Below are 26,776 nucleotides of genomic sequence, written 5' to 3'. Positions count from 1 at the left end.
AAATGGAAAAGCTCAGTAACAGGCAGTCAGCACCCGGTTAGTGCTGACCACCTGCAAGAAGACCAAGCAACCCCAGAATATGAACGGAATGCAGCAAGAGTCAGCTTTGACACTGCTCCCCTTCCCCTAGGTGAAGAGTCATATAACCCCTTTTGAGTCGTAGACCTCTTTGAGACTCTGCGTATTGCCTCTCTATACTATTTTAAGAGGTAATTAATTAGTTTGAAAAAAAGATTCTTGATGCTTTTAAAAAGACAAACAACTGGCAGAATGGACCAAAAATGGGAAATTGAGGTTTCGAGCTCCAACTCTGCTATTGACAAGTTATATGACCACAGAAAAGTTATTTAATCTCTCTGTACCTCAAAAGTGCATTTACCTGGATTAAATGATTCCTTAAAACCTTCTCAGCTATAATGTTCAACTAAATTACACTTCCACTGCTGGTCACGTTTTAGGGATATGTCAGGGAGGGGGAACATTCAGGGCATGAGGTAAATCTGCTACGACAAACAGAAGTACAGCAGAAACTGGATTCCAAAAATGTTATGTTCTGTTGTTGAAGATTAACATTTTGGAGATTTTAACATCCATGCTGCTCACCCTTCTAGTATTTTGGCCTCAATTTCTCAACATAATTACCTGACAAGCTGTGTACTATGATTCCTTAAATTTTCTTGATACTTACTTAGAATCGCTCCTCCTCCTAGACCTTAAACACTGAAATTCCTACAACCTTCATTCCTTCTACTTGCCTCCTACTGTATCTTTTATTCAGTCTCATCATGACTTTAATCCCCTCTCTATCTTCACAGTCCATCAGTTCTCTTCAAGTATCACCTGGGCTCCATCATAGGCTACTTTCCCAAGTACCTTAATTCACTATTGCCCAATACTCGCCACCCCCAAGCAATCTTTTCACTACAACTAGTCCTTCATTTACTTTTCCCACTACTGTTCTCTGGGGTCAACAAGTAACCCTGGAGAATGTTCCAGTTGAGAAATTACATGTGTATTACTAGAGTAAATAAACCAGGTAAAGTACCAAATTAAAGGGGCAGATAGTTCTACAAAAGGTCCTAACAAATCTTATGCTGGGCCTGGTAAGGAAAGTCCTGAGGTTCTCATTTCCAATGACTCACAAGACAAAAATTCTTTTTTTGTGCTGCCTAAGTGAGTACTTTTTTCCTGTTTAAAAAAACAAAAACAGGGACTTCCCTGGTGATCCAGCGGTTAAGAATCTGTCTTGCAATGCAGGGGACACTGGTTCGATCCCTGGTAGGGGAACTAAGATTCCCACATGCAGCAGGGTAACTAAGCCCACGTGCCACAACTAGAGAGAAGCCGACACACTGCAATGAAGAACCCAGGCGCTGCAACAAAAGATCCTGCACGCTGCAACTAAGACCTGATGCAGCCAAAAAATAAATATTAAAAAACAAAAATAAATAAAAACAAAAAACCAACAACAAAAACAAATCAAAGCTCAAGTCTCCCAGAAGCTGAAGAATTAAAAATGACAGATGACTATGACAACCTACACCACAGGTTCAATGAGATTAGTGTGCTGGTGTTAAAATTAACAGTAATAAAAAGTTTAACGGTAATCTGCAAGGACAAAGAGCTTTTGCTAGGTCCTATACAGTTACACAGACCCAAGCAAAAGATAGAAAATGTTAATATTGTGCTTCTCTAGTCTATATCTTTTTTTTTTTAAGGTGGCAGAATCCTTCAGTGTATTTTCTTTTTAACATCTTTATTGGAGTATAATTGCTTTACAATGGTGTGTTAGTTTCTGCTTTAAAACAAAGTGAATCAGTTATACATATACATATATCCCCACCTCTCTTCCCTCTTGCGTCTCCCTCCCACCCTCCCTATCCCACCCCTCTAGGTGGTCACAAAGCACCAAGCTGACCTCCCTGTGCTATGTGGCTGCTTCCCACTAGCTATCGGTTTTACATTTGGTAGTGTATATATGTCCATGCCACTCTCTCACTTCGTCCCAGCTTACCCTTCCCCCTCCCCGTGTCCTCAAGTCCATTCTATAGTGTCTATATCTTTCTATTCTAACAAACTTCACTTTCCTAAAGCTTGATCACTTCAAAAAGACTGAGGCAACATGGACTTCAGTTCACATTATTCAACAACTTCAACTGGGCTGTCCATACTGCCTGAAAATCAATCATTTTCTACATCTCTAATCTACTCCTGGCCACATTCCCATTGCTCATTGAAAACTTTTCCCATCTCCTCAAATACCTAATCCTAATTTGTAGATGACCCTGACTCCACCTCTTCCCTAAAATGATGATTATCAGCTATCCTTCTTTTTTCTCTATTTTAAAATTTCTCTATGCCACTAATATCTTCATCTGTTTGTTTCCAACCTCTGGGGAAAAGAAAATCTATCTTCACTTCTTCGAGGCTAATTTGTCTTGTGGGTCTTTGATTTCAGGACACAAATAATGTGCTCTAGGGCTTTTCACCATCATTTAACACCTTTCTTCTCTCTTCCATCATCTTCCTTCTTCTAGATTGTTCCTCTCAGTCACAAGTATAATTAAAACACTTCCTCAATCTTAATTACTCTTCTAGCTATCCTCTCATTCTCCTTTCCTTCACTGTAATTCTTGGTATTTATTCAACTAATGTATTTAGTGCATTTTAATTAAGAGGTTTTCAAAATAAAATTTTCTAGTTATAAAATAAAAATTACCTTCAATCGTACATTCTAGAGATTATTACCATTAAGAGATAATCTCTTGTCCGTCCTTTTGCATTGGCTATGACTGATTATACTATGTATGTGATCATACAATGTTTCATATCCTGGGTTAGTTTATGTTTCTTTATTATTCATTATATACTGAGCATTTCACCCAAATTATCTGAAAACATTTCTAATGACTGTAGAATACTCTATCTTATGGACATACCATAATCTCTTTTTTACGGAAGGGAGTGACATTTTCTATTTCCTTCAGGTAGACTGCCAGAATAGAATAGCTGGGGCAAAGCAGGCAAATATTTTAAACTGAAATATTGATTGCTAATTTAAGAAAAAAAAATATTTTTTTGGCTGTGTTGGGTCTTCGTTTCTGTGCGAGGGCTTTCTCTAGTGCGGCAAGCGGGGGCCACTCTTCATCGCGGTGCGCGGGCCTCTCACTATCGCGGCCTCTCTTGTTGCGGAGCACAGGCTCCAGATGCGCAGGCTCAGTAGCTGTGGCTCACGGGCCCAGTTGCTGCATGGCATGTGGGATCTTCCCAGACCAGGGCTCGAACCCGTGTCCCCTGCATTGGCAGGCAGATTCTCAACCACTGCACCCAAGAAAAAAGTATTTTTAAAGGTAATAATTGATCTGTTCTCCACCAGATAGATATGAAAATGCCCATTTCACTATAAAGTATTTATATACTTTTAACATTTTAATATATTATCCCATTGCTCCTTCCTTCCTCCCTCCCTCCCTCCCTTCCTCCCTCCCGCCCGCCCTTCCTTTCTGGCTGTGTTGGGTCTTCATTGCTGTGCGCGGGCTTTCTCTAGTTGCGGTGAGCGGGGGCTACTCTTTGCTGCAGTGTGCGGGCTTCTCAATGCAGTGGCTTCTCTTGTTGCAAAGCATGGGCTCTAGGCACGTCGGCTTCAGTAATTGTGGCACACAGGCTCAGTAGTTGTGGCTTGCGGGCTCTAGAGAGCAGGCTCAGTAGTTGTGGCGCACAGGCTTAGATGCTCCGTGGCATGTTGGATCTTCCTGGACCAGGGCTTGATCCCGTGTCCACTGCGTTGGCATGCGGATTCTTCACCACTGCGCCACCAGGGAAGCCCCCATTTATATACTTTTAAATCTTTGTCAATTTGGTAAATAAAAACATGAATGTTCAACAGTATTTCATTTATAGGCCATCTGAGTTTCCTCTTCCATGCACTCACTGTATGTCTGTCTTTTGTACATTTTTCTATTATAAAGGAATAATTTTTCCTCATTATTTGTGAGAGCTTTTTACAATCCGAAGGTACTAATTTCATATTGGTTAAATAGTGATCATTTGCTTTTACATGTTTGAACATACAAGAGTTCTATATTTCTACATAATTAAATGTATTCAGAGATATTTTCTTCTAAAGGTTTTATAATTTCATTTTTAAAAATCAATTTAAAAAACCTAGAATCCACCTTCATTTGGGGATGAGCTGAAGGTCTAACCTGATTTTTCTTTTTCCATACAGCCAGTTTTCCCTGGCTTGATTAGGCTAAGATCTCATTCTCTCCTGCAGTATTTGATAATGTTAAATACACATCTTTTTAAAACATTTTTCTCTTAATTTCTGTGACACTGCTTTTCTAATCCTGTACTCCCCACTTCTAAACCATTCCTTCTTTGGTTTGTCCTCTTCCTCCACTTTACTAAATATAGGTCCCTATGGTTCTGTTCTTATCTTACTTTTCATTCTCCACAAATTTTTGCCTAGGGTCTCAAATTCCATGATTTCAAAGATCATCTTTTAAAATAATTCCAAATCAGAACTCAAATCTCTGTCTCATTCTCATCCCCTGGTACCAAATTATCAGCTAAATGCAGGAGATATAGAATAACTCTCCAATGCTAAAGCCACTCTTCCTCCTATGTTCTAGTTCTGTGGGTGACTCTGCTACCCTCGCAGGCAATTTGACTTTTCTTCTCTCCTGTGCCTCTTGATACTCAATGCCTAAGTCCCACTGATTTCACTGGCACGTTTTTTCTCTACTCTTCTACCACCACTGCTCCAGTTCCAACCCTCATTATCTCTCAGTGGATTACTGTAATAAGTTCCCACAGAGGTCTTCCCACCTTCACCACCACCATACAATCCAAACTACACATTGACTGTCAAATAATTTTTCTTATGGCGTTTTGATCATACCAATGCTCTGTTCAAATATTTTAAAAGACATTCCTCTCCAGAGAAAAAGATTCTAGAAGCCTATACTTGCAAACCAAAATCTCCATCTGGCTCCAACCTCTGCAGTACTAAAAATAATATTTATTGAGGGATAAGCACTTACATGGGTGGGGGGGGCGGGAAGCCTTCCACTTTAGGCAACAGTAAAACACACTCAGGCTCTGAAGGTAAGGCAGTCCCAGGTTCAACTGTGCCACTTACACTATTAACTCAGGCAAGTTTCTTTCCCTTTCTGAGCCTCAGTTTTCTCATAACCTGTAAAAATACCTACCTCATAAAAATATTTAAGGATTAACTGAAATATCAGGAAACCTGTTCATCATACTGCCTGACACATAGTAAGAGGCAATAAATACAGATTGATTCTACTTTCAAATTCACCACCTGCCATTTCCCACTTTCAATTACTCTATTTTCAGCCAAATACTGAGGCTGAAGATTTCCAATAAAACCCCTGTGTTCTTCCCCACCTCCATGACTGTTTTTCTTCTTTCCACCTAGAACTCCTTCATCCAATTCCCTCAAGACATGCATATCCAAATTATAACTATGCTTAATGGTCTTAGGTCAAATGCCATTTCTTCCATGAAGTTTTTATACATTTTATAGACTGTTTCATTTTAAAAATCATGTATCATTTTCTAATAAATACAAGTAAAAGCAGTTCAAAAAAGAAACAGGATTCAAACCAGCTCTGAAGTAAAAGAGGATGAGATTAAGATCAAGTGACACTTCTGCCAAGCTGTGCAAGCCTAGATTTTCAAGAAATAGACTTTGTTACATAACTGAAAGATTTCCCATAATAGTTTGTTGAAATCTAAGAAATACCTGTATGTCTCCTGAATAGTGGTTCTCAAAGTGTAGAACCTAGTCTATCAGTATCACCTGGAAACTTGTTAGAAATGCAAATCTTGGGCCCCATCCTAGATGTAACAATTTGGGAGGAGGACACAAGGCTTGGCAATCTGTGACTGGGCAATCTGTTGTTGAACAAGTCTTCCAGGTGATTCTAATGTACTCTGAAGCTTGAGAAACATGGTGATACCAAAATAGCACTGGTGGTTAACTTTAGTTCCTTTAATGAGTGATTGTGGAGCTAAAACCTGAGATGAATTTTGAAAACCAATATGGAAACCTGTATACTGTATAGAATTGTCAGTGTGAACTTATCACCACCATTATATGTGAAAAGCAATTAGCTACAAATTAAGTGCTACTATGGCTTTGTTTTCTGCTTCAGTCTTACAAACCCCTGCTTATCTCACCATACATATGTACCTGATCGAAACATGGAGAACCAAGATGCTAATATAATAAGGTCACAATATACAAATCAAAGATTAACAGTCAAGAAGGCACATCCAAAAACAAAATCTTGAATGCCAGGCACCAATCATCTTGGTAATTCATAAAAGTGACAGAAGACAACACTGAGAAATATACAACATCCAGACATGCTATGGGGGAAAGGAGACCAACAGGACTATACTGATGATATAGGCAGTGCTTGAATTACAGTAAAAGAACCTAAAGCTGTTTAGTAAGCTTCTTAAATGACTGGGGGGAGGGGGAGGTTTTGCCTTGTTCACATGCCTTGTAGTTATGAAGTCTGCAAACAAAAGCAAGGGATTCACCATGATTGTTGTGTAGCAACATTTAAACAGCATTTGACAGTTTACAAAATGTTTTTCAAACCCATCATCTCAGAGGTATGCTCTCTGGAAAAGGCTAATGCAAAGGAATTCATGCTTAACACAAAAGACATGCTCAAAGATTAGTCTGGCAGTCTCATAAACCTAGAAGACATTGTTCCTCAGATTATTTGTGAACAATGATTCACCTGGGAAAATGTAAAGCATTGATTAAATAAATGGCATGAAGCCAGGGCTCTAGCAATGCCTTTGCAAGAAACTTACAGCCGTCTAGAGTAGTTTCATAAAGTATTATAAGAGAGATTTTGCAAAAACGAAATGAGAGTGGCAAAACAGAACCTTTCAATGCACTATAAAATTCTACCATTCTCACTTATTAATGCAAAAGTATGGGTTTATTAGGCAAAAGAGAAGTTATTTGACCAAAGAAATCTGAAGTATTAAAACATCTTTATGAGGGAAATTTCATGACTTCAAAAAAACTATGAAACAGAAAATAAAAAGAAACACAAGAGGCATAAGTTGTCTTCCAGTCTACAGTTATTAATTTTAAAAACCTTTTCTATTGCTTTTTAATTCCAGTGAGAAAAATTATAGCCCAGCTTTCCTAGAAAAGAAAATAGCCCAATGATGGCCCTGGGATTCTGAACTTTCCTACCTTTGGAAAAGTGCCAACATATTCACTTTTCTATAAGCTGAAAAAGTATTAGTGTTTGGGTATCTCTGGCCTACTCTAGAGAACTGCAGTCATATAAGCTTAGGGTCTTAAATTTTCCATAAATATTTCCTTTCCTACCTTGAGCCCTGAAATTTTTGATACTCATTTTTATATCAATCTGAATTTAAAAGTTTTGACTAAAATGAAACTTATTCATTCTCCGTTGTTTCTTTCTGCATTCTGTGGTATGTAATAAGTGAACTCTTACCTTGTTTCATCCTTGGGTCTGGAGCCATCATCATTCTGTGAAGCACCTTTAACAATAAAAGTTGTACAGAAAACAAGTTTCAGAAAGTGGTTTGCACCTTTTTCTTAAACATGCTATGTAAACAAAACCTTTCACCAAATCTTTCTAGTAAAGAATATACTGGAACAGAGTTAAAGCCCAACATGATATTTAAAAGGAAAATATGATAAATGCTCTTGTGATTGAGAAGTTTTACCAAAATTTTGTGCAAATGATTATTATGTGTAAGAGATGTTAATTAGTCAAGGTATATTACTCATATGCTGCTTCTGCCTTGTTTGAAATATGTCGCGCTTGATTCTAATTCAAATGTATTTTAGTCATCTTTTGGGGAGGAATCAACTACCTCTCCAAAAAAGTGCTGATTACCAGCAGGACGATGATAAAATAGATTCTGAAAAACAGTATATAGAGAAGTTTAAAAAACTATGAAATGCAAAAAGAACTCAAGTTTAACAGTCTAGGTCCATTTAGCTAAAGAATAATAGTCCCTAAATACAGTCTCTAGTTTCAAACAGTGAAATCACTATATTACTCCAAAGCATAATTAATGAACTAATTCATTAAAAAGATGCTGAGTCACCACTATACTACTACTATATCATACTCAGCAAGGTTGGCAAGTGTCTTATCTAGAAATGTTACATTTAAAAAAAATGGTACAGGTAGATAGATAAAATGTGGCATACCTATGCAAAGGAAAATTATTCAATAATAAAAAGGAACAAACTACTGAAATATGCTATGTCACTGATAAACCTGAAAAGACATTATGCTAAGTGAAAGAAGCCTGACACAAAGACTACATACTGTTATGATTCCATTTACATAAAATGTCCAGCAAAGATGAATTTTTAGAGACAGAAAATAGATTAGTGGTTGCTCTAGGCTAAAGGTCAAAATGGGATTTCCTGTGAATAAGCAGGAGGGATCTTACTAGCGAATGAAAATGTTCTAAATCTGATTTACAGTAAATGATTAGATCACTCATTAAATTACTAAAAATAATTAAATTAACACACTTGAAATAGGTAAATTTCATGAAATATAAAATACATGCCAATAAAGCTGTTAAAAATGGTTTTAAAAAACACGGTACAATGAAATACATTTTGGCTGAAAACGGTATGCTTCAATTTTATAAGAATTATTTTTATATGGAATATATTCCCCTAAAATAGCTGATAAATGACATAAATGAAATCAGAAAACCAAAACAAAATATCATAAATTAAAATCAATCAGTGTTCCATTTTTTTCAAAAAATAAGAAGATAATTTGAAATAATCCATTTAACTCTACCAATAATTGCTACTTCTAAACTTTATCATTTACTACAGTGAAGCATAGTACATATTTAATGACATGGACTGAGGCCAGACTGCCTGAGTCTGTATTCTAGGTTCAACATGTACTAACTTTGTGACCTTAGAGGAATACTATTGATTTTCCTGTGCCTTTTACCTCCTGTATAAAATGGGAACAATAATGATGCCTACTTTCATAGAACAGTTATGAAAATTAAACATTTAGAACAGTGCCCAGCACATATAAGCACACCATAAATATTAACTATTATTGTTTCCTGACATTTACATTTCAAAGTTCAAACAAGGGTTATTTTTGTTCAATCTTTTATTTCACTTCAACACAGAGTAAAGCCATAACTATGAAATTTATGACATAATTTATTTAGATCTAATCTTGTGCTTTCAACAAGAGAATAGTTAAAAAATATAAATCTATCCAACACTTATACAATGAATGTCCAAGAAGAGGAAAAAGGCTGTACTTAAGTTGGCATTTTATAAACATACTGCTGTTTAAATGTATTCCCAATCCAAATTTCCTCCAAAAAAATAAAAACCTGATCAGATTTCTAAATACACATTTTATCCAGAGGACACTTTGCTAGAAGATCAACAAAGATCTCTTCTATTCTACTGAAAAGGATCCTCCTGCCACAGAAGAACCAGCTTTTAGATGAAGCAATTTAACACACTATTTCTACTACTTGGGTGCCTAGCAATCTCAAAAGCAAAATGAACAAACAAGTGAACTGATAGTAGAGCAAGAGCAGGGTGCAGTAAGCAAATGTGAAAGACAGGGTTACCCTGAGGGCTCTGAGGTGGATCAAAAACAAGGTGAGGGGGCTGAACCAGAGACATCCACATTAGGCTGGGGATCCTGGAAAGGAGCTAAAGTATTCCCAGGTAGGTGACACATCCGGCACTAACAGAAGCAAAAGAAATTTTCTCTGGCCAAAGAATCCCCAACTTATTAGGCCCTTAAGATTCCCCCAGACTAAGATCAAATATAAACTGGCAATCAAAGAGCCACAACATATAAGAAAACAAGCCTCAATGAAGGAGAGTCAAAACATTTATATCCCCAAATATTTCTGATACTGGAATTTTCAAATGGAGAATATAAAAAACCTACTCATCAAAAGAAAACTAACAAGCAAGAAATAAAAAACTATCAAAAACAAGCATCAGCAATTCCACTCCTAGGTATATATCCAAGACATGCACAAAGAAACTTGGACACAAATGTTTATAGCAGCATTATTTATAATTCATTAATAGCCAAAAGGTGGAAATAAGGCAAATGTCCATCAGTGGACAAATGGATAAAAAAAAATTGTGGCATATATACACACAATGAAATATCCAGGGAATTCCCTGGCGGACCAATGGTTAGGACTCCGCACTCTCACTGCTGTGGCCCAGGTTCAATCCCTGGTCGGGGAACTGAGATCCCACAAGAGACGCAGCATGGCCAAAACAAACAAAAAAACAAAACTAATATGCTAAGCAAAAGAATCCAGACACAAAAGGTCACATACTCTATGATTCCTTTTTTATGATACGCTCAGAAGAGGCAAATCCATAGAGACATATCAGTGGTTCCCAGGAGATGGAGGGGAGGGGGAATAGGGAGTGATTACTTAACGGATAATGGTTTGGTTTTGGGGGGTGATGAAAAAGGTTTGAAATGAGAGGTAGTGGATACACATCACTGTGAATACACTAAATGGAAATGAATTGTACACTTTATAAGGTTAAGTATCTATTTTGTAAATTTCATCAAAATTAAAAGAATAACAAAAAAGAGGCATATTTGAAGAAACAATAAATGTTGTAAAGCTGAAAATGCACCTGTGTCATATCCTAGGAATCCCACTCCCAAGTATACAGCCTACAAAGACCCTTCAACCTATGTACCAGGAGACATATATAAATACAAAAATGTTCGATGTATCACTTATGTTCATTATGGCAAAAAACTGGAAAGAGCCCAAATGTCCTTTGACATAAAAATGGATAAACTGGGGCTTCCCTGGTGGCGCAGTGGTTGAGAGTCCGCCTGCCAATGCAGGGGACACGCGTTCGTGCCCCAGTCCGGGAAGATCCCACATGCTGCGGAGTGGCTAGGCCCGTGAGCCATGGCCACTGAGCCTGAGCGTCCAGAGCCCGAGCTCCGCAACGGGAGAGGCCACAACAGTGAGAGGCCTGCGTACCGCAGAAAAAAAAGGATAAACTGTGGTATATTCACCCAATGGATTATTATACAGCCATGAAAATAAGTGAGTTACAGACACAAAATGGATAAATCTTAAAAGGCAACACTGATATTTTCATAGAGCGCAAAAGGACACATGCATATGTGAAAAAAATTTAAAGCAAGGAAAGGATAAATTCAAAGTTCAGAACAGTGATTATCTCTAGGAAAAAGACAAGGATTGATATAGGGAGGAGAACATGGGTGGATGCAATGATATTGTTCATATTCTAATTCTTAAGATCACACCCGGGTCCCTGGCAGTGAGAGCACCAAGTCCTATCCACTGGACCACCAGGGAATTCCCAATACTTCCATTTTTAAAGTAGCACTGATAAAGATTAAAAAAACGTAAGTGTGTAAAGGAAGTTTTGCTGGCTTTTTTGTGATGTTAGTTAATATTCTGAGCAAACATTTAAAATAATCAATCAAATATAAGTCAAATTTTAAAAAATACCATTACAGCAAAGTTTCTCTCTATAAAATAATTAGTTGGTACCCAGACCCAGCGGAGGTATAGTAATTTCAAATAATATTTGGTATAGCAAAAAACTTCATCTAGTTTCTTAGAATTTATTTTACTGAAAAGAAACATTATAATCACAAATGAAAATGACTATTTACCCTAAAATCAAAAGAAACCACAAAAACTAGAGTTTAATGAGAAAGACTGGGAAAGAATGAGATAAAACCAAAACAAAATGGAACATACACAATAAGAACCGGAGGTCACATATGCCAACAACTATCCCCAAATTAATTTTAAATACATTTCCAGAGCATCCATGGTAAAGAATAAAGATCTTTACAAGAATATGTTCCTATTTTATTACCATAAATTTAAAAGTAAAATAGACTTTTATTTCTCTTTAGGAAAACTAATGCCTTTGATGATGATACTTTTCAGTGTTTCTTGTTGAATGCCATATTTGGGAAGACAGGTGTTAAACTAACAATCAACCACCACCACCCACCCAAGAAGTCAAAAGAAAAGGAAAACATCAAGACAAATTATGTAATTACTTCCTAAACAGAAAAATAAGGAAGAGTATCAAAGAAAATGTTACAAATGACACTCTCAGTTGGGATATTAAACTTGTTCCCTGAGTGAAGACAGTGGTAGGGGAGGTAGAATGGGAACATAAAGCTCTCTGGTTTTTAAATAAAGCTTGAAGTGGGAAGAACAAACAAACATAGTGAGTAAAATCTGTTTCACCTGAAAAAGAGTTTACTTATATAACTGCCATTTTTAGAAAATTTATCCACCAAAAAGAATAAAAATTTTATCTACCAAAAAAATGAAAATTTAACTATCAAAAGAGATAATGCTATCTATCTTATTAGAAAAATCTTCACAGTATATCTAAATATATAACAAGCTATTATTTGGTGACTTTTAATACCAAAATTCAGACAGATCTTTTTATAAGCATTATTTTTAAATTAACCAAAAATATTAAAGTCTAAAATCCCATGAGTTCTTCCACAAAAACTTTTTTGTTTTTTAATTAATTTTTCATTGGAGTATAGTTGATTTAAAATGTTGTATTAGTTTTTGCTGTACAGCAAAGCCACAAAAACTTGACTGAACACACAGAGGGGAAAAAAACACTAAAACCCTGTAACATTAGAAAAATATTAGAATACAAAAGAAACCAACCAAACAATGCTCAGATGACAGAAATTCAATTTTAGCGCTAAACTCTAATTTTCATTTCTGGCTTATAGTTAAAGTTACAGAAATGGAATCAATCAAAAAACAATACAAGTGAAGTTCCCACCACAGATGCTGTGGACTTAATTGGGTTTTCTTTGCTTACTTATAACAACTCATGATTTCATTTAAAGTTCCTAAGTTTTTAACTGTGGAACGGAAAGTATATTGGAAAGAAAAGGAAACCAACAAATATTTGTGTTTCAATCTTGACTCTGCATCGCACTTGTTGGTGTGATACGGGACATACTATTTAAACTCTCAGAGCCTCACTTTCTTTTATATGCAAAATGTCTTACAAAATTGTGATGGTTAAATGAATATATATGTAAACACACCAACACAGTGCCTGGCACATGGTAAACATTGAACAAATGGCAGCTACTGTATGTGGCAACTCTAGCCCTAAAATCCACTGTGACTTCCCAGTTAAAACCTCTCTTTACTTCAAAGAATGTGTCAATTATTTTCCTACTTGAGTCAAAAACTGGTTACATAGAAATGTCCACTTCTGTAGGAAACAAACAGTAAAGTCATAAGTATAATATGCAGTTTAGAGTCTACTCTGAAATATGAAGGCTGACATGCTTTACTTTTGTTAATTATTAAATATTCTGCATTAGTAGCAGTTTCAATTTGTAGGAAAAAAAAACTTAGGAAGCTATAAATACTGAGGTTTTAGAGCAGTTTAACAATGTAACTTAACTTTTATTACCTTCAGGAATTCCAATTTATAGAAAAATATAACTATTACAGAGTTCCTGTGAATAACAGTCAATTAAGATGAACATGTCAACTGTGAAGCAGTATAACGAATTCAGAAGTTTCTTTCCACCCTCATTAACCCCAAAGAACCAAACTGGAAGACATACCAGGACTATCTTAAAGGTTCTGCTATTAAAAAGGGTCACGAGTTAGAAAGGAAGTAGGAAGTCTTCCAAAGTAGGAACAGAAGTACAGCAGCACCTGACAACTGCAAAATGTTTCATAAGGCAGTTTCTAAGTAAACAAAAAATCTTTGTCAGACTAATCAAGGAGACCATTAATACGTGCTTTGTCTTGGGGCCTCTACAATCTGTGTTTCAAGTGAAAATACACTTATTAGCACATTAATAAGGGTTGGAAATATCTAAAGGGAATCCACTGAGAAGTGGTTTTAATTAAGCATGCTAGCTGTGCAGGCACTAACTCAGGTGCTAGCCAACTTCTTTTAATTACAGCTCATTTACTTCCTTTAACAAACATGAGTAAATCATAAACTGTAAAATATATCAGCATACATATAAAGAATTGGTTCTGTCATTATTATAACTCAAAGACATCTCAATAAATGTAGCCTACAAAAGTGGAAGAGGAATGGCAAATGGATTCCAGCTTGTTACTGGCTTGTCTGGTACAGTACTAAGAAGGATTTCGAGTCAAATTTAAACTCAATCAGACACTGCTACAGAGAGTAAACTATGTCTGCCATTAGCACTGGAGAAGGTGTAGCATCAAATGTGCCATACTAACTGCCATTGTTGGCCTACAGAACGGACACTTTATAAATCAATTCATCACTCATAGGGCCAACTGTGATATGGCTTTTACTTGGATAGCTTTTCAACTTATAGAAAAATGTTTTCCTCATAGAAACAATGCACTAAAAGTTTAAAATGAAAAATGTCTCTTTCTAAAAAGGAAATAAAATAATTTCTTTAATGTGGAAAAGAACAGCAATAATTACAACATACTACAGTGGCTAATGTAAGAAGAATCATTAAAGACCCTATATAATAAGTGATTACTCACTTTCTGAACATGTAGTTTCACCATTAGCAATAACTTCAGACTCTAGCTGCAGCCCATCAAGACAAACTGACAAATCTCCTATTGTCTCTGTTGGTTCTTTGTCACCTACAAGCTGTAAAGTCACAACTACTTCCTCAACTGGAAGAGAATAAAATTATAGAAAATGGTCACTTTTTTTCCTTTAAGTCTTAACTGTTGAAAACAAAACTGTCAGAAAAACTTTACATTTATGTGTACACAATTTGTTTTAATACACTTCACCCAAGGTTTCAGGCCTTTTGATGCCAAAAACATTTTAAAAATAGAACAAAATTTCCTAATGGTTAATATCCACAATGTAAGATACTAAATAGCTTAATCATCTCACTTATTATATTCATTCTCTTTTACAAAATGAGCCAGCGGGACAACTAAGACTACTCAGCAATATATACCTGACTTATATTGACTGAAAACATAATTTAAGAATGAATTTTCATCTCGTAAATCCTAAATGAGAAATAAAATCCTTTGAAGTATGTTTTAGATACTCAAGGGATTAAATGTTTTTAAATCATGATATATTAATTAAAATAAGCATGTTTCAAGTTTTTATGTATCTATAAGTATATATAGATATCTAAAGATAGAGATATACATGTATAAATAAAACCACAACCATCTAAAATGAGGACGTTTTCAAAATAAGCATTCGAAAAGGAAATGTCAAAATATTAGCCACATTTGTCTCTCTGTAGTGAGATTACATTTTTCCTTCAGCTCTGCTCTATATTTTTGTTTTCCATAATTGAGTATATAGCCTTCAATAAATACCTATTTACTAAATAAATATTTATTTAAAATATCAGATCCAAAATGAATGGCCAAACCACGGTTACTCAGAATGCATTAAACAGTTCAAGATTCATCTCCCTATTAATATCATAACCAAGTAAACCTAAAAACAAATAGTGAACATAGTTTCTTCACATTTGGCACATGAATTTCTTGCAGAAAAACAAAAGCTGAGCATATTCTATTGCTTTTACATACATACGTTTCATATTGTTTGACTTTAATGTTTCATAGATATCTAATGCAGCAGTTCCCAACAAAACATCAGATTTCAATGTCTGGTGACTCCACACACGAAAATGTAATTTACTCACAGGGGTGACGATACTACAGGTAAAAAAAAAGGTGAAAAATAATTTCCTTAAATATCACAACAAGATTGTAAATAAATTATAATTAAAATCTTCTCACTGCACACCTTACAGTTTACCGTACAACCAATACTGCCTATGGCCATCTTCACTTGTCACTGAACTATAGGGGCAATTTCATGCATGTGTATCATCAACAAAAGTAAAAGTGCTCACCATGCTACAATCTGTTGAAAAATCAGTTTTACTTTCGTAGTACAAAAAAGTTAATTTATTAATTAAATCCTTATTTTATGTCAGGTAGTATGCTGAGCTTAGGATTATTTCGTTTAATCTTCACAGCAACCCTGAGATGAGAATTACCACTCCCATCTTCAGATATAGAAGCTGATATTCAGAGAGGTTAAGCAAATTGCCCAAGATCACACAGCCACACTCGGTGGCAGACTATGAACGAAACTCTGTCATTAAAATTTATACTAAGAAGTTTCTCGGTCAGCTACTTAATGATTTGAGGATTATATTACCCCAAGTTTCACACTGTTAGAGGCAAAGTGTCCGGGACAACTGTCAAATAAAGACTCTTCCAGACCTTGCTAAATGCCAATACAGAATAGAAATCTGAATTTGCAATAAACTGTATAAAAACTATTTCAATTAGAAAAACAGGAACACTATATAACCTACCGGGGATGGAATAAAAGAGTTAATAAATTTAATTTTACTTTGAGGTCTACTCTAAATTATTTCAATTCAAATCTTGAGAGAAGTCTGCAAAGCCTACTACCCAACAATGGAAGCTGCGTTAAAATTGCAGCCCAATCTGCTGCAACTTAAAAATTCAGAAGATCTTGGGCTATGTTCCCCCGAAAATCTGGACTTAAGAATAACACTACCGGGTTTCCCTGGTGGCGCAGTGGTTGAGTCCGCCTGCCGATGCAGGGGACACGGGTTCGTGCCCCGGTCGGGGAAGATCCCACGTGCCGCGGAGCGGCTGGGCCCGTGAGCCATGGCTGCTGAGCCTGCGCGTCCGGAGCCTGTGTTCCGCAACGGGAGAGGCCACAGCAGTGAGAGGCCCGCGTACCGCAAAAAAAAAAAAAAAAAAAGAATAACACTACCATATAGGGCTACAAGGAGAGTTTCTTTTTTCTTAACTTTTAAACCAGTAAGGAGTTCATGTCATTATCGGCTCAAGAGCCCTAAAGTACATTTATTGTGAGCACAGATAGTTGGTAGAAAGTAGATGAGTATTCAGTCTGTTATTCTGAACATCTCCAGTCGCTAATGGAGGCTGTGGCCTTTTGAAGGTTTGTTTTTTTAAAAAATGTTACTCACATATTGTTTAATTTAGATCAAATCTCTAATGGGGCACTAGTTAAAAATGAAGTCTAAGAAACGATGTTGAAATAAATACAGACGAGGAACATTATTAGAATGATACTTCTGCAAATAGGTTTCAAGATGACCTTCAGTAAATTCTTAAGTTTCATTCATTTGCTCAAAATCATAAAGTACATCAAGATGCCCTACAACTTCAAAAATCCATGTTAAACAATAATATAGGTTTAGCTAATTTGTTTTGTCATTTATCAGGAATAAATACTGTCCATATAAGCATGTATATCATGTGAAGAGAAGAGCTTGTCATTTCAAATGTCTCATCTCACCATTTAGAAATAAAACTTTTTTTAGTTACAGGTTTGTTTCTCTAAGAGAAAAAATACAAGAATTCCAAATGTTAGGTAATGAAAGCAACTTGTCTATATTTGATAACAACTGGTTATATTTTGAACTACACTTTAATATACAAACCAAATACACTATATTATTTAAAGATCCATTTGTTGATAAATCATACATTTGCTTCCATTTTAGTAGAAAAATTAAAATTAACCTATAATTCTCTTCAACCTGTAATTCCCTTCCTACCAACATCTGAGGCTTCGTCAATAAGTGTTGAAATTGAGCTACATCCTACTTCTATGAATTCGAATGACAGATTAAAAACACAAACATATAGACATATGCACAGGGATGTATATTGCAACACTGTCTAATAGCACAACATTAGAAACCAACCGATCGATAGGGAACTAGTAAAATTAATCACAGTCCATCCATATTAAAGAATATTATGTAGCTATATAAGGGATATTAGACCCATACGTACTCAACGAAAAAGGATGTTATGTATGTTAAGTATAAAATGTATAGTATAATTTTTTTAAAGGAAAAAAACCCCTGTGTAGGTTCTATGTGGGCACTGTAATTTTAAAAAACACAAACTATTTTTAAAAATTAAATTTAAAAAATGAAGTGAGCTACTCATAGCCCTCTATTTCAAACCTAAATTAAGGAAAGAGCTGCTAATCTTTCTAGGCCAGTGACCCTGGGATCTCCCAGCTACTTTTCAGCAGCAACAATGCAATGAAAAGGAGAGACTGGGAAAACAAATAATTAAAGAGAAAGGAGACTAGAAGGAGGAGCCCTAAGAACAGGGGAATAAGAGGGGAAAAAAAAAAAAAGAGAGGAGGAACAAAGAAAAAAGTGAGAAACTTTTTTAAAGCTGCATTTCTGCTCACCTACTAAACAAAATACACCATAGAAAATACTTTCAAACCTACACTGTAAGAGGTTGCTTCCATTTGGGACTGTTCGTATTGTTGCATTTTTCTGTCTTCTTTGACTGTCCATCTACTGTGACTTCCACATAAGGACTTGGCCCAAACCAATTCTTTTTATTTTCTTTAAGTTTCGCTGAAATGACTAAGTAAAATAAAATAGAAAATATTTCAATATTCGAGATGTTAGTTCATCCTTCAAATCGATTTAATTTCATAAAGGTTAAACACAGCATTATTATTTTTACTCAGAGAAGCAGTTTGCTCTAAAATATTCACAAATTTTATTCACATATAACCTTTGTATTTCTTCCCATCATATTAAAAAATATAGGACTTTCCCACACCATCCAACCAAATTCCCATCAGTAGACCCCCCCCCCCAACTGTCAGTATCAACAGTCCCAGAAATCTTGAGGTCAATTAAAAAGTACACTGACAAACTTGGTAAACAAATATTTGAATGCCTACCATGTTATCAGATATTGCTCTAACTGTGGACAGAGCAGTTTACAATTAGAGATAAGTCCTTGTGATGAAAAACAGCCTAATATGGCAGAGTATGACTTGGCAGTAAAGAAGTCTTCTAAGGAAGTACTTTTAAGCAACCATCTAAATGACAAGGAGCTATCCATGTGAGGACTGAAGGTAGGAAGAAGAGAAAATTCCAGACAGAGGTACGAAAGCTTGGCATACCTGAGGAAAAGTATAGCAAACAGGGAAAAATGGTAAATGAGATAAGATCACATTCAGCTTTGTAAGCCAAGATAAGGAATTTGGATTTTATTCTAAGCATGCTAGAAAGCCAATGAAAGAAGAGAGTTACAAACTAAGATTATTTTTAGCATCTCATATATCTCTCATTATCTTATCAAGAGCTTCTTACATCCTTGGCCTTCACCCTTGAGTTAGTCACTTTTGCCATGAAATAGCCTTGTCCAAGCATTGTGTGGAAGGTACAAAGAGTAGATTCAAATCTAGTAGAGCACCCCCTGGTTCCCACAGGAGACAACTCACTAGTCCCCTATAAATGAGACGATCACAGCCAAGGAAATATTCTACCACCTGGATATATACTCCAACAGCAAAGTTCAGAGAATGCCAGTGCCCTTCAAGACTAATGGGCCCTTGTGAGTTGCTAGAAAAGTTTATATAGCAGCTACCCAAGAAGCTCAATAAACAGACCAACACATAGACAGTCTGGGTACCCTAGCAGGCACAGTCCCAGGTGGCGGCCCTGAATCTCCCAACTTCATGTTTATCAAATACTTTTGTCCTTTTATGCTTAAGAGGCTGCTAGAGCCATCTAATTAAGAGATGACAGTAGTATGGACTAGGGTGGTAAACATGGATATGGGGAGGAATAAGCATTTTCTAAGGAGAACCAACAGGATTAGATTTCATGAGTGAGTTAGGGGAAAGAAGCAAGGATAACTCCCAGGTTTCTGGCATGAATAACTAGATAGAAGGTGCTATCATTTAATAAGATGGAAAAAATCTGGGAAAGCACAAGTTTGAGAAGGGTAGAATGGGCAGGAAATCAAGCTATTATAAAGAATATATAAAATTTGAGATGCTCATGAGACATCTAGGTAGAAACACTAAGTAAAATGTCTTTCAGAACAGAAAATACTCAAGTGGGGATCAGACCTATCTCTGACTAATATGTACTATAAAGCCCTATCACTTAATACAAAGCCTAATTTAATCACAGGATTGCCAAAGAAAAATATAAAATCCCTATTTTTAATACATTTCTGGTCTGAGAAAAGGTAAAACAGCCCACACACTCATGCATAAGCTCATTTTATTTCAGGGGCTCTTGTGATCCTCTAAAACTGATTAAACCTAGAACAAAGAGCAATGCAGGCCTGACAGGGAGGAAATTACCTGCCCTTAGTGGCTTTTTAGGATTCAAACTTTTGAAAGCTATTTTGCCAAGTACTCCCATCCAACCCCACTAGAGCCATTTTAGGAAACTTTAAATGGGAAAATAAAGAGTCGGGGAAACCAACACCAACTGTTAGTGTTTACTATGTCTGGCACTTAAAGACTGTCATTTCGATACACAGAACTATTCTGTGAGATAGGTATTATCATCTTAATTTTTATACATAAAAAAAACCAAGCTCAACAAAATTTAAAAGTTTACCCAAGGGTCATGGCAAAGCCTGGACAGGAGAAATTATTTAAGTGTTCAAATCTCAAAGCTTATATTGCATAAAACTTTCATTATAGTCCTAATATTCTAAAATAGATCAATGTACTACTTCCTAAAATTTAAATTCTCATAGTAAATTAAAGGAATTAAAAAACTGTAAATTATAAACTGGAAGAAAAGGAATCAGAAAAATGTCAATATCATCTGTCACCTGGACTACTCCAAGAGGCCTCTAACAACTGTCTGTTTTTACTCTCACTTCTCTAATGCAATCTCTCACAGCTACCAGAATTATCTTCCTAGAACAGATGTGATGTCAATACTTTTCAATGATTTGCTAATGCCTGCAAAATGAAGTTTAAACTCTTCTGGGGCATTTTACATTGCTTACTCTGTACGTTTACAGCCTCTTCCTATACCAAACTCCACCCAGGCCCGTGGTAGTCTAACCACTCTTAGCTGTTTGCTGTCCCTCCCAAGTGCCTAGTACTTTCATTCCTCATACGTGCTACCCCCTCCACTCATGATCCTTCTTCCTGTTCACCCAATAAAATCCTACTTCATGAGAGACAAATACCCCCTTCTCTTTGACCAGGTGGTTCTTTAAACCTAGTAAGTCAAACTGTTCCTGTTCTATGCCCCCACAGCATTTTCCTATTTATATATGGCTCCTACAGCTTTCTATTCTGTCTTAGTTCTTAGTAAGTTTATCAGTTCTTACTTGTTTAACTCACTCTGTAATCCCCTTCATGGCAAGGTTATAACCAGTCTTTATAACTTAGTGATTTAAACCTGACAGGCGTTTAATACATTTGTTGAACCAAATGATTAGCCATGGTAGAAAACAAGTTGCCCTGCTTTATAGTTACTTACACACACACACACACAATCTATTGCATATGATTTCATGGTACTTATTAATGTTCTTCTGATTCTTCTGTTCTGAAGGTCAATATTTTCACCCGACTGATTCTTCATCCTACCTCTCCAATATAAAATTAAAATCCTGACAATTTAAAGAAAGTAGAAGTAAATCCTTAGCTTATCCAATTTATTTTGTGAATCAGGAGGCTATAATGAACAAGGTAAAACAAACAGGGGTGCTGAGACCAGGTATGATGAGCAGTATGATGAACTGATAAGAGCTAAAACCAGTTAAAGCAAGTGCTACCTCTGTGGTCAGAAGTCATGAGAGGCTACATGAGGTCTCTGTAGCAGAACTGTCTTGGCTGGGCAGAACTGGATATAAACTTTTGACTTTAAAGTATGAAGGACTCTCCTGGTCTCTAAGCATTGGGAGCTAAATATACGGTGTTCTAGTAAATTTGGGGAAATGCAGTAATGTTTAATTTCAATTTGTAATAACTAAAATAAGATGGTTTCTCTTCCTCAAATGATGAGTTTCGAGTAAGGACTGAGACTAAAAAATTTCTAGGAAATACCAAAGAATTTATTTTGCCCACGTAAGTATAATGCTAGCATACAGCAAGCATCAAAACACAGATAAGCTCAGTATAATAGCAGAAGTTATGTACAGAACATAATTAAACAGGAAATGGCTAAAGACATGGAAGGATGTAAGAAAACAGACTTATGTCCAAAGTAAAGGACCCAGACCATGGAATTGGAGATAAAGAATAAAGAATGATCCAGGAAATGCAAGAGTAAAAATCAGTGGAACCTGGGACTTCCCTGGTGGCGCAGTGGTTAAGAATCCACCTGCCAATGCAGGGGACACGGGTTCGTACCCTGGTCTAGGAAGATCCCACAAGGCACAGAGCAACTAAACCCGTGCACCACAACTACTGAGCCCGCATGCCACAACTACTGAAGCCTGCGCGCCTAGAGCCCGTGCTCCACAACAAGAGAAGCCATCGCAATGAGAAGCCCACGCACCTCAACAAAGAGTACCCCCTGCTCACCACAACTAGAGAAAGCCCACGCACAGCAACGAAGACACAACACAGCCAAAAATAAAAATAATAAAATTTTAAAAAACCACACACACATGAAGTTCTCTAAACAATCCACTTATCAACAGTACTATCATTTAATTTCTCTGAAATAAATTTTCTACTTGCCCTCATCTGGTAAGGGGCAGCAATTAGCAAACATACATTGTAAACAAATAATGTATGCATACATGTGTGTAATGTACGTATGTAAGAGTTAAAGAAATAAATTTGAGCAGAACCACAGAGTAACATTTTAACTTCTGACCCTAAATTTCCCTATGAGTCTTTTACACCAACTTTTTAAAAAAGTTTATTTATTTATTTAGTTAGTTATGGCTGCATTGGGTCTTTGTTGCTGCACGCAGCCTTTCTCTAGTTGTGGTGAGCAGGGGCTACTCTTCATTGCAGTGCATGGGCTTCTCATTGTGGTGGCTTCTCTTGTTGCGGAGCACAGGTTCTAGGCACACAGGCTTAGTTGCTCCACAGCATGTGGTATCTTCCCAGACCAGGACTTGAACCTGTGTACCCGGCATTGGCAGGCAGATTCTTAAGCACTGCGCCACCAGGGAAGTCCCTACACCGACTTTTAAAACACAAATCCAGCTGTCTGCTCTTTGTTAAAAACTCGACTTTTAAAACACAAATCCAGCTGTCTGCTCTTTGTTAAAAACTCTGGTTACTTTTCATCTCCCTTAGCAATGTTTTTTTTTTTTTGGTAGCCTTGACACACCTGAAGGAGATGATCCACTCCCATTAATTCTCATGGGTCCCTGCTCTGCAGCAGTGGCTTTTAGGGACATCAAGGGAATTCTTAGCATTTCCCTCCTTCACATCATTTGCTCTGTCATGTTCATTCCTGAAAGATCCTTTTCTACCTTTCTACTTTTTCTGGCCATGCCAGGCAGCATGTGGAATCTTAGTTCTCCAACCAGGGATCGAACCCATGCCCCCTGCATTGGGAGCGCAGTCTTACCCAATGGACCTCCAGGAAGTCCCTGCCTTTCTACTTTTTTTTTTTTTTAAATAAATTTATTTATTTATTTACTTATTTTTGGCTGTGTTGGGTGTTCATTGCTGCACGTGGGCTTACTCTAGTTGCGGCAAGTGGGGATGTCTCTTTCCTCCAGTGCACAGGCTTCTCACTGTGGTGGCTTCTCTTGTTGCGGAGCACAGGCTCTAGGCGCATGGAATTCAGTAGTTGTGGCACACAGGCTCAACAGTTGTGGCTCGCGGGCTCTAGAGCACAGGCTCAGTAGCTGTGGCAAACGGGCTTAGCTGCTCTGCAGCATGTGGGATCTTCCCAGACCAAGGATCAAACCCATGTTCCCTGCATTCGCAGGCAGATTCTTAACCACTGTGCCACCAGGGAAGTCCTCTATTTTTAAATAGTAGCAATGCTTCAAGCACTACCTCCTTTCACAGTAACTCTAGTCAAATACTGATCTCTCTTTCCTGACCAAAGTCATTTTCCCTTCACACCATTACCATATACCATGGCATTTATACTTAACACTTGCATATTTATGCCTTCCTTGAATTTTGGAAGATGTTGAAGAGCTTAGCAAAAAAAAAAAAAAAAAAAAAAAAAACTATGCTAATCCATTAACACAGACTAAAAAATACAATGTCAATTAAGGAGATTTGTGAAAAACTTAGTTCTGAGGTTTCTAGCACCAAAAGCAAAGAAGTAAACAATGAATTATGAAGGACACTTGATTCTAGTCAACTTGGCACTTTATTGTTCATTATCTGATGTTCTCCATTTGTCCCATATCTAATGATATTTTTGCTAAATATGCAAATAGCTTTTATCCATAATTCATGGTGTTTGTTTTTGTTAAAATGTTTTTGCCCTATACTTGTACATTCTCAGGATTTTTAGACCCAAGATTAAAAAGCTTATAAATGGCTAAGAATTATGTCTTCTTGAGGACATAATGCATTTAGGCATTAAATGTTTTTCTTACTATGACAGTAATGATAGCAAATAAGATAGTTTATGCAAAGAAAAGTCTAAAGGAATATAAACCTATTTATCTGGGGATTGAGATGATAAATAATAAGGACTCCTCACTTTACTATTTTACTCAGTTTTTAAAAATAAAAAGCATGTATATTACTTATGTAACCTGAAAAGTTGAAACAATCTATCAGAAATTCTTTAAATCAAAGGTTTTAACAATAAGCTGCCCCAAAAAAGAAGTCTTTAGAAGCCTGGCCCAATGTAAATCAGCTACTCAGAGTAGCTTGAGAATGGGGAGGGGAGAAACAATTAGAATCTGAGAAATATTAATATCTTTCACTGAGAATCAGACATTGCTAAGGAAAGAGACTGGAGTTAGTGAAAGAATTCCCAAGAATAAATTCTAACATGCTTTCAACTTAAAGTGTTATTTCTTTATAACTCAATCACTTTTAGGTTTTGAGAAGGACAATAATTAGACAGTATATGACCTCATATTCATAACCTAGAAGTGGATATAAGCCAGGTATAGTAAAAACTAAAATAATCAATAAATGCCATTAAATTAAAGGGAGAGAGTCTAGGGTTCCATTGTGTGATAGACACATGCATGTCTGAAAAAAACCCAGTGCCTCACTTTGGCTAGTGCGAGTAGCTTCTATTGATATATAAAGACCTACAAAGAGATCATATGGAGCCTGTAAAACGTCTTAGCCCAGTTTTAAAGAAATTCAATACCATAGCCAAGGAGAAGCACTGAAGGTTTCTGAGCAGGAATGAACAAATCAGGAGGCATTTTAAGAACATTAATCTGAAAGTGATACACTTGATTAGTATGGTTAGAGGAAGAAACAAAGAGATATTAGGAAAGTAACAACAGCAACCAAAATATTTAATAGGCATTTCTCCAAAAAACATATACAAATGGCCAATAAGCACATGAAAAGATGCTCATCATCATTTAACCATCAGAGAAATGCAACTCAAACCCATAATGAGATAGCTCACATCCATTAAGATGTCTCTAATCAAAAAGATAAGCATTGCAAGGATGCTTACAAAATTGTAACCCTCATACATGACTGGTGGGAATATAAAGTGGTGTGGATGCTTTGAAAAATAATTTGGAATTCCTCACAAAGCTAAACATGGATATTACGTGACCCAGTGATTCTACTCCATAAAGTAGAAGGTATATACTCAAGAAAACTGAAAACATCCATCTTCACAAAAACTTACAAACGTTCATAGCATTATTCATAATAGCCAAAAAGTGGAACCAACCCAAACATCCATCAGCTGATAAATGGATAAAGTATGTCCACACATGGAATAGTATTTGGCAATAAAAAGAAATTAGATACTAATACATGCTACAACATGGCTGAACCTTGAAAACATTATTATGATAAGTGAAAAAAGTCAGAGACAAAGGCCACACATTTTATGACTCTATTTATATGATAGATCCAAAATAGGCAAAGCTATAGAGACAAAAATAGTTAGCTAGGGCTGAAGGTGGTTGGGGAATATGGGGCAGGGGTTTCTTTCTGCAGTGGTGAAAATGTTCTAAAATTGACTGGTGTTGGCTGCACAACTCTGAGAATGTACTAACAATCATTGACTTCTAAATGGGTAAACTGTATGGTATGTGAATTATCTCAACAAAGCTAATAAAATCCAAATGAAAACAAAAAACAATAGCAATTGCCGAAGCATGTTTAATGGAAAAAACAAACAAACCCAAATCCTATACTATACCCAAGAATATCCTGAAATCAAAATGTAATTTTTACATATCTAAACATTATGTTCATTCATTCATTCAGAACCTGATACGTCACAGCCACTAAAGATTTTAAGATTTTTTTCTTTTTATCTTGGGAGTCGGGGGGAAATAAAGCAGTAGATCTTTTTAAGACTTACCAGTTATCTGAAGTTGTGATTTCATGGTCAGGCTACCCATTGAACCAAGCTGTGATCCACTGTCAGACATAACACCAACAGGACGGCAAACCTGAACAGGGCCAAGGAAACACTATAAACATCAAAAATTCCCACTTGAAAAATATGTAAATAGTGCTAGCCAGGCCATTTCCATGTCCCACTGAAGGCCACACAATAACCAGTGGCCTTCACATTGCTAAATATAATTTTCAATTCTAGTATCCATCCTGCATTAACCTATCAGCAAAATCTGACATGATCATTCCTTCTTCCATGGTTTTTCTTCCTTTTAGTTCCCAAGACACATTCTCTAGGTTTATGTCCTACATTACTGATTGTTCCTTCTTAGACTCCTT

General features: G+C 36.3%; 1 protein-coding gene across 1 annotated transcript in view; it reads right to left on the bottom strand.

Moving 5' to 3' along the window:
- The window catches only part of ITCH (itchy E3 ubiquitin protein ligase), a 71,201-nt gene extending 44,732 nt beyond the window's left edge, over positions 1 to 26,469 (bottom strand). Inside the window, exons 1-5 of the mRNA XM_065893342.1 lie at positions 26,400 to 26,469; positions 18,398 to 18,539; positions 15,665 to 15,789; positions 14,629 to 14,766; positions 7,521 to 7,566 (exon numbers count right to left, since the gene is read on the bottom strand). Of these exons, the coding sequence (XP_065749414.1) occupies positions 7,521 to 7,566; positions 14,629 to 14,766; positions 15,665 to 15,789; positions 18,398 to 18,539; positions 26,400 to 26,469 (521 nt within the window). The remainder of the gene's footprint in view (positions 1 to 7,520; positions 7,567 to 14,628; positions 14,767 to 15,664; positions 15,790 to 18,397; positions 18,540 to 26,399) is intronic.
- Between the last annotated feature and the right edge of the window lie 307 nt (positions 26,470 to 26,776).

Source organism: Phocoena phocoena, chromosome 15 (assembly GCF_963924675.1).
Source record: "Phocoena phocoena chromosome 15, mPhoPho1.1, whole genome shotgun sequence".
NCBI classification, from domain to species: Eukaryota; Metazoa; Chordata; class Mammalia; order Artiodactyla; family Phocoenidae; genus Phocoena; species Phocoena phocoena.
This window is presented reverse-complemented; position numbering and strand designations above follow the sequence as displayed.